This window comes from Echinops telfairi, unplaced genomic scaffold, assembly GCF_000313985.2.
Source record: "Echinops telfairi isolate 266 unplaced genomic scaffold, ASM31398v2 ScPeMD7_5;HRSCAF=22, whole genome shotgun sequence".
NCBI lineage: Eukaryota > Metazoa > Chordata > Mammalia > Afrosoricida > Tenrecidae > Echinops > Echinops telfairi.
This window is the reverse complement of record NW_022103901.1, coordinates 2,323,252-2,331,801: the sequence shown is the minus strand read 5'-3', so window position 1 is coordinate 2,331,801 and position 8,550 is coordinate 2,323,252. Positions and strand designations below refer to the sequence as shown.

The 8,550-nt window shown below is 52.9% G+C and overlaps 1 protein-coding gene across 1 annotated transcript in view; it reads right to left on the bottom strand.

Annotated features, from left to right (window-relative positions):
• Window positions 1-8,550, bottom strand: part of SDK1 (sidekick cell adhesion molecule 1) — a 513,921-nt gene that overhangs the window by 316,534 nt on the left and 188,837 nt on the right. The window contains exon 5 of the mRNA XM_045284375.1: window positions 3,617-3,750. Within this exon, the coding sequence (XP_045140310.1) occupies window positions 3,617-3,750 (134 nt within the window). The remainder of the gene's footprint in view (window positions 1-3,616; window positions 3,751-8,550) is intronic.

Genomic DNA, 8,550 nt, shown 5'->3' with positions numbered 1-8,550 from the left:
GAGCACTGGTCAGGGGAGAAGAGAAGGAGCGGGCAGGGTGGACAAGGCATGCCAACAACGGTCACTGCCGGGCTGCCCACTCTCCCCCAAGTCTACTCACTGCCCAGCACCCTGTCTGTCTGTTTGTTTTTAAAGAAGAAACTCTGGCTCCCGTCATAATTCGGTTCTGAAGCTCCAGTCCCTGGGTAAAGGCTTCAGCGTCCAGAGCCCTCCAACAGGGGGGTGTCTCCGTAAAGCTGGCCTGGTGGTGAGCTCAGACAGAATCCTCGACTTGGGGCACCAGTTCAGCCTCTTCTTTTTCTCCTGCACACACTGTCGAGCCATTCATGAAAAATCCATGCCCGCCGCTTCCTCGGGCCCACCTGTGTCCTGCACATCTGCCGGACTCCCGTCACGGGCCAGCTTCAAAGTGCTGCTGGGAGCAGGAGTGCCACGGCTGGAAGTCTTCTCCGCCCGAGGAGACACCGAGAGCCATGCAGGACCGCCCTTGGGTTCTCTCCTCCGGCTGCTGGCCAGCAGGACACGTGAGGAGGGCAGACAGAGCACGGCAGGCTCTGGACCCAACGTGCAGGACACAGCAGGCGGTCCTGGTCATCGGCTGAGTGCCCACTCTAATCGTCTTGCTCACCTGACTACATTGGTAAACACACTCCGCCCGCGTTAGCATGCCAGGCCTACTGGTCTGGGGAGACTGGTGGGCACAGAGGGGACCGTCCTGTATCACCAGGTGGCTTAACTTACAACAGAACCACAGCCTGGTCTAGAAGGAGACCATGAGACAGTCGCCCCGCGGGACACCCCATGGGCACCCCAGAAGGCAGAAGGGGCCGGAGAGAAGGATGAGGGCAACGGGAAACAGAGGGAGGATGCCGGAAGAGAGCGGGGACGCCGTGGGGACGGCCGTCAGTGGCATGAAACAGAACGCCTCTTGCTGCTGAATGGAGAGCCATTTGGCCTGTTCTCCTGTCACCTCGGTCAAGAGAGAGAGAGAGAGAGAGAGACTCCTGGCGTCCTTTTCAGTGCATTCAATCTTTCACCAACGTCCAGAGATGCCGACTCAGAGCGACCGTGCAGGGCAGGGGAGAATCGTCTCTGGGGGTTTCTGAGATGGTAACTCTTGATGGGAGTTGAAAACCCATTCTTTCTCCCAAGGAGCGGCTGGTGGTTTCGAACCGCTGACCTTGCAGTTAGCAGCCCGGCATTAACCTGGAGGAGCGGTGTGTAAAGTGTTGGGCCAGGTCAGCAGATCAAAACCACAAGCCATCCCTCCACCCCACCCCCACCCCTGAAGCAGAGAGATCAGGCTTTCTACCCCTGTACAGAATCACAGCCTCAGAGACCCCTGGGGGCAGGTGCACCGGCATCAACTCGATGGCAGTGAGTGTGGTCCTTGTCGCTGGAGGACAGTGTGTGGTGACTCCTAGCCCTGCAGTGAGCCACACACACCATCTCTGTCCACCCAATAGGACCCACTTATTTCTGCACCTGGAGACCAGAGGCAGGCTCCAAGTTTAAAAGAGTTACAGGCCAACCCTGTGAGAGCTCAGCTTCCAAGGTGCCCCCCTCCCAGTAGGACCCCTACAGGGATGTCCCCAACGCCCGTGTCCCTGAAGGGAAGGACGTACTGTCCTTGTCGGAGGCTAGCGGGCGGTGTTATTCTCTTCGACGCTGCAGAAAGGCAGGCTGGCCCGGCCACACACCTGCCCAGCCCTCTTGGCTGGTGTGTTTTTGATGAATTGTACTTTGGAAAGAAAAGAAAGGAGGGAGGGAAGGAGGGAGGAGGGAGAGGTGGAGAAGGGAGGGGACACAGAGGGGGCAGAAGGGCAGGGTGGAAGAGATGAGAAGAGGGATCCTGGGAGGGAGGGAAGGAAGCTAGGGAGGTGCTGGAGTCCACAGACAGACTCTTGGTAGGAGCATGCACGCGTATGTAACCTCACAGGAAGCCGGGAGGCGGTAGGCCCTTACGTGCTTCCCAGGATGCTGAGGGCCAGGTCTGCTAAGAGCCACAGCCAGGGCCCGGGTGGGGGCGGGGTGGGGTGGGGGTGGTGTGCACACAGGACTCTGGGAGTTTTCTGCAGAATGATCAAGAGTTCTGCTCCTCTGGAGCAATGCCTAATTGGGCGCCATTTAACATTCAGCTAAATCCAGTATGTCAACAGTAAGGCTCGCCCACGGATTAGAATAAGGCCACTCTCTCAGCCACCCAATACATATATATATTTAACATTCTACCTGGCACTAGCAGAAAGTAAAGAATCTCTGAGAGGATAAAGCACAGGCTAGCAGATTCCACCAGCCTCCTTCCATTATCATTTGCACGTCCTGCCAGGTGCCTTCGAAAAGCTGGGGAGACGTGCGGGGCGCCAGTGCAAGCCGGCCGATTATAATATTCATGAGCAGCTTCCAATACACAGGTATCTGGTTGGAAGAGGAAATGAAATGATCGAAAACCCATCTGACACGTTTCTTCAATGACCCAAGGCCAGGGCGCTGCAATCCTTGGCGCGGGTGTAAATTCATTGTGCTGGTTTGTGCTTTCCCCTGGCCTTTCCAGAATAGAAATGCAACTGCGAGTTACTGCTCTGTGAGGTTCCCGAGCATCACGTTAACCGGAATACTGGTGCCCACCGCCGCCCCTCACGCCCCAGCTCCACAACAGACTGACCTATGGCTGACTCAGAATCCCACCCCTCAGGCCCGCTCCAATCCTGCTGTTTCTACTGGAGCCTGGGGGCTTTCCGACCAGACGGAGACGTGGGCACTGGTGGTGCAAGCTGGGCTTCCTGAGAGTCGTCACCATCTGTCTGATAATACAATTTCCATTCTTGGTATTCACTTGGGGGCGGGGAGACCTGGTTAAATCCTGTTCATGTCTCCTTTGGGTCGCGGACGGAGGCCAGGGGGTGCTGAAAGCAAATGGCTGGTTCACCAGCCTCCCTGTGACTGTCCATGTAACCGTCCCCAACCAGTGGTCAACAGGTGTAAACATCCGCAGAACCTCAGTCTCCTCCACGGTCAAGCAGTTCAACTCCACATCAGCAAACGGAACTGCCCTGAACTGCCGTGGCTGCCTCCTCTTCCCCCACCAGCCAGACAACCACAACAGAGACACCAGCACAACTTGACGCGCCTGCATCTTTCCGCGAGGACTCCGCTGTAGACGAAAATAGCACAAACTAGACGCACAGACACCAAGTCTCATGGGCCAAAACATGTCAACATTTCTTTTTTGTTGCCATTAATGCATAGTGATGCAATGTTTTGGAAACGATGATGGCAACATAGGTTAAAGTGTGCTTGATATAATTGATGTATGGATTGTTATAAGAGCTGTAAGAGCCATCAATAAAATGATGATTAAAAAAGAAAACAGATTGATAGTATCCGGTGCAATGTGGCTTTTTTTTCCCAATCCCCACAACAAACACAATCTTGCATCCAGAAACATCGAGTCGCATCCATGTTTTCTGCAAATCATGTCCAAGAAAGCTACGGCCCGAACTCTGCTCACACACGCCTCTGCCCACAGACAGGTGAGATGCCCCACCAGGTTGCAACCAGGCATTCCGCCAATGCCCTGGCCTTCCGTGCAATCGTGTGAACGCTCAGTACTCACTGGCCACGCTCAGGTGGGTGAAAGGGCTCGTCTTGTTCTCCCCGCTCCGCTCGTTGACCGCCTGGACGTAGTACGAGCCGGCGTCACCCGGCCCTGTGGACAGGATCACCAGCTGGTTCTCCAGAGTGATGGCGCTGTGGGCACAAGCAGAGGGGCGTCAGACGGCACGCGGGACTCACACTGTCTACAGAGTCTGTGTCCTCGGCTCTAAGAGAGAGGGGAGAGTTTAGCAAGAAGAAATACACAGATTAATTCCTGAGTGGAACTTCAGGCGATGGTGGGGAGGGGGCCCCCCGCGGCTGGCCCCATTGAAATGACCCCATCGGTAGCCGTACCGACCCCTCCAGGGTGGTAAGCAAGACGATGCTTGGGGAATTTGTACTTGGAGTTGGTTAAAACCCATCTCCTTCTCTGGGGACTCCTGATGAGACAAGTTGGAAGACCTGCCAGAAAAACTGCCTCTTGTCTCCCACCCACCCATGGAGAGTGCCCTGGTTACACAGGGATCACTGTTCTTTCAGACGGAGGGCTGAGACACCAAGCCTTTGCTGGGGGCCGGCAGGGTGTAGGGGGCAGTGAATCTACTATGGTAGATTTCTCCACCTTTGCCCGCCCCCTTATAGCCTCCACTTGACCCACTTCAGACCAGCAGGTAGAAGGAAATTGTCCAGGAAGGAGCTTGCCGGCCTCCTCCCCCGACATCTTTCCATCATCACTGACTCCAAGACAGGGTGTCCTCACTCAGGCAGCCCTGCCACACCCTTGGAGCCCCCGTGCATAAATATGATGCTGTCTTCCAGAAGGTTCTTCTCCACACTCGTGGTGCCACAGAGGGGCACCAACACCCCGGATGGTGCGGCTGGCACAGGACCGGGCAGGGCTTCCTCCTGTTGTGCAGGGGTCACCACGAACCGGAACTGACTGGGCAGCGATTGCAGTGCAACACAGGATCTCAAATACAAGCTCGCTTTCAACAAGGACCCCCGGTGGGGGTGTGGTTAGGGGTTGGGCTGCGATCCCAATGGTCAGCAGTTCAAAACCACCAGTCGCTCCCCTCTCCGTGACTCCTGGTTCTAGGACTTTCCCATCACAGGGAACCTGGGATCCCAAAGATGGGATTCTCTCCCAGCTCTGCTTTCTTAGTGAGAGACGTGGCTTTCCAGCCCCGTGAACAGTTACAGTCTCTGTGAGTCCACAGTGACTCGATGGCAGGGAGTCGGTGTTGGTTGTTTAGAGAGGACCAGACCAAGGTTCAGAGAGGTTACTTTGGTTGCCCACGGTACCTGTCATGGATTGAACTGTGTCCCCTCACAAGTATGTCTCCATTTGGCTGGGCCAGGGTCCTTGGCGACTTGGCAGTTAGAATGATCCCATGTGTCAGCCGTGCAATGATGTAATCTGCCTCCATGGTGGGATCTGATGGGGTCAGCCTTGAATCTGATGTCAGGGGGCTAGTGAGGGAAGAGTCGGAAGAGAATCTCACCCTTTGGACGAGGGTGCCATGTGATGGGAACCTCCTGGACCCAGGAGTCTCAGAGAGAGGAAGCCTTCTTTGAGGACAGGCCTCGGATAGTAGACGTTAAGCCTCCACAATCGGTGCTCATGGAAGCAGCGGTCAAGAGGTCCTGTGGGGTGCTGCATGGGGTGCATCTGCTACACAAGACAGGGGCTGAGTAGCACACATGTCCCTTTGAGGACTGCGGTGCTCTGAACCCAAGCCTGGTACTTTCAATGGCCTTGTTTGCACGGGAAGGTTGCACCATGAATGAGGCAGACAGAAGAAGGATCAAAGCATTTGAATGATAGCATTGGCCAAGAACGTTAACAGGCTCATGCGCTGCCAAATCAACCAAGAAATCTCTCTTGGTGCGGTACAGGGAGTGTGGTGAGACTTCATCTCGTTCTCTGGAGATGTGGTCAGGAGAGACCAGTCCCTGGAGAAGGACATCATGCTTGGTTACGTAGAAGGACAGTGCCAAAGAGGAAGGCCTTCGGCAAGATGGGTTCACACATCTGTGTGAGGACGGTGCAGGACTGGCGTGTCTCACCCTGTTGAACATGGGGTCGCTCTGAACAGCTTCTAACTCACTGTACCTAACAACAAACGGTGAGAGAAGACATTTCTGTTTGTGGAAGCCCACCCCTTTTGGTATTTCGGCTAGAGCAACACCAGGTGACCAAGACAATTCACAGCACATTCACACCAGGGGTGAGTAAGTCTTCTCACAGATAGCAGGTGAGTTGTGTTCTCTGACTCTGAGAGGCGGGCCGGGTGGATATTTGTTTGAAAGAAGAAAGATGAAGCAGCGTTTGATTGGGATGGGGGCCCTGGCACCTTCGTGCCTGTTATAATTCTGTGTTCACTGTACAGTCCCTTAGAGAGTCCTGCTTGAGGAGCTCTGGTAGCGTAGGGGCTACGAGTTGGGCTAAGACATGCAAGGTTGGCAGTTCAAAACCACCAGCTACTCCGTGTAGGACAGACGGGCTTCCTACTCCCATAAGCAGGGACAGTCTTGGAAGCTCGCAGGGACAGTGCTACCCTGTACCATCAGGTCGCTGTGAGTTTGGTTTGGTTTTTATTTAAAGATATGGGAAGGGGGAATTGGTTAAAAGAAACACACCTACCCACGCACACACATGCGATAAATTCTTCTCTTGAAAGCAAATTGGAGACGGAGGGTAAGGGGCGTTGGGAACACTGCAATGCCATCCTGCTGTTTCTAAGCTGGGTGTCATCCCCGGCTCTGAGAGAGCGGGCGGTGTCACCTCACAGCTGTGGGCTTGGAGGACTTGTTGTATGTGCCTGCGCTTGGATCCCAGGTCATCGCAGCCCGGCCCGGTTTAGGGGAGCTAGGGTCTCTAGTCTGGGCATAAATACAAACGTGCAGAAGAGAGCGTCCGCAGAATGAGCGCTCTGCTTTCCCGCTGCCTGCTAGGAACCGGGCCCGTGGTTTCTCCAGACACGCTTCTTGAAGGGTCTAGTTTCATAACATTATCTTAGGAAGTTCTGCTAAAGCAGGGTCCCCAGAGGGGAGATGGCACAAGTCTCATGACTAATTAACCTCATTTCTCATTAACAGAAATGCCCCTATTAGGCAGTTTTCCATTTTGAGTCTCATAAAAGAATGAGTTGTACTATAATTATTTATGACTCTTTTATGGATTTCTTTATTGAACGATGGAAACGGTTCCATTTTACTTGACTAGATGTGACCGGGCACCTAAAATTAAATGTGAATATTTACTACACCCGGAGTTAGGCATTTAATAGTACGATTTCAGAGCCTGAATATATCATTAGCTTTTTTCTCCTTGAACAGCGGATTTTGGCTGTAGTCATTTCACCGATACCTATTATTTCCCAGAACTATTCTTTAAAATGTCCATTCCTTAGCTCTGTTATTTATGATATTGTTTCAAGATCATTGGAAAATGTAAAAAATCAAATAAAGGATGAATACTAAAGACTACACCTGTTATAATTTCTACTTGCAAGCTGATACTCCCCCACCCCCCAGGTTTTAATTTCTTCCCAAGCGTCTGTCTGTCAGAGCTCAGGAAGAAAAGCCTGTCTGCTGCCAAAGGAAGATGGAAAAAGGCAAAACGTGGAAGAAGGAATGGGAATCAGGGCTCACACCGCCCTCCACACCTTCTTCTCTTTCCAACCCCAGCCTTTCCGAACCGAGAAAGCCAACGATGGAAATGGATTCCTTAAACTTGGATGAACTCTGTGAGCATTTTATAAGGAGACCAGGAGCCCCGGTGGGGTAATGGTTTATATGATGGGCGATGAACTGCAAGGTCAGGAGTTCGGAACCACCAGCTGCTCTGCAGGAGAAAAAGAGGATTTCTACTCTGGCAAAGATTTACAGTCTTGAAAACCTAATTTCTGCTACAGTTCTACTCTGTCCCAGAGGGTCGCTTGGGTTTGAATGGACTCGGCGACATTGATTTAGAGCAGCAGTTCTCAACCTGTGGGGTCGCGACCCCTTTGGAGGTCAAACAACCCCTTCGCAGGGGGTTGCCCAAGACCATGGGAAACACATATTTCCGACGGTCTTAGGAATGGAGACACCGCTCCTCTATCTCCAGGCGGGTCCACCCACATGCAGATACACCCACACATGAGTACCCACAAAAATTCATTTATTTGTCATTAGAAATAAATATTTCACAATATACAATGACATATTGTTTTTGTGATTCATCACTATGCTTTACTTATGTTCAATTTGTCACAATGAAAATACATCCTACACATCAGATAATTTACATTATGATTCATAACAGTAGCAAAATGACAGTGATGAAGTAGCAATGAAAATAATGTTATGGTTGGGGGGGTCACCACCACATGAGGAACTGTGTGAAAGGGTCACGGCATGAGGAAGGTTGAGAACCACTGATTTCGAGTTATAGTTCAAGGGAGACGTGGTGGTGTAGTGGGATGTGTGTTGGGCTGCTAACCTCAAGGTCAGCAGTTCTAAGCCACCCACCACTCCATGGGGAAAAGACGAGGCTGTCTGCTCCCATTAAAAGTGACAGCCTCAGAAACCCACAGGCCCCCTGGGTCCCACGGGGCTCACTGTGAGCCACCACTGAGTCGCCGACAGGGAGGGAGGGTTTCAAATGTTGGATTGAGATCCTGGGGAAAGCCGACGGCACACACTTGGTTCCCCTCCAAAATCCACCCGGGTTTTGTTGCGTGATGTCATCAATCACAATCAATATAACAGCCCTCATCACCCTCCCCGCCCGGTTCCCCCAGGCAATGGTCCTTTTAAAATCAAAATAGAACGATCGACCAACAGTCGCTTGCATTTAGAATTCTGCCACGTGCTGCACTCGCTCCAAGGGAGGCCCATTTCAGAGGCAGTGCGGGGCTGTCCCCTCTGTGCCTCCTGACCCCTGGCCTCCCAGCCAGTCCCAGCCCC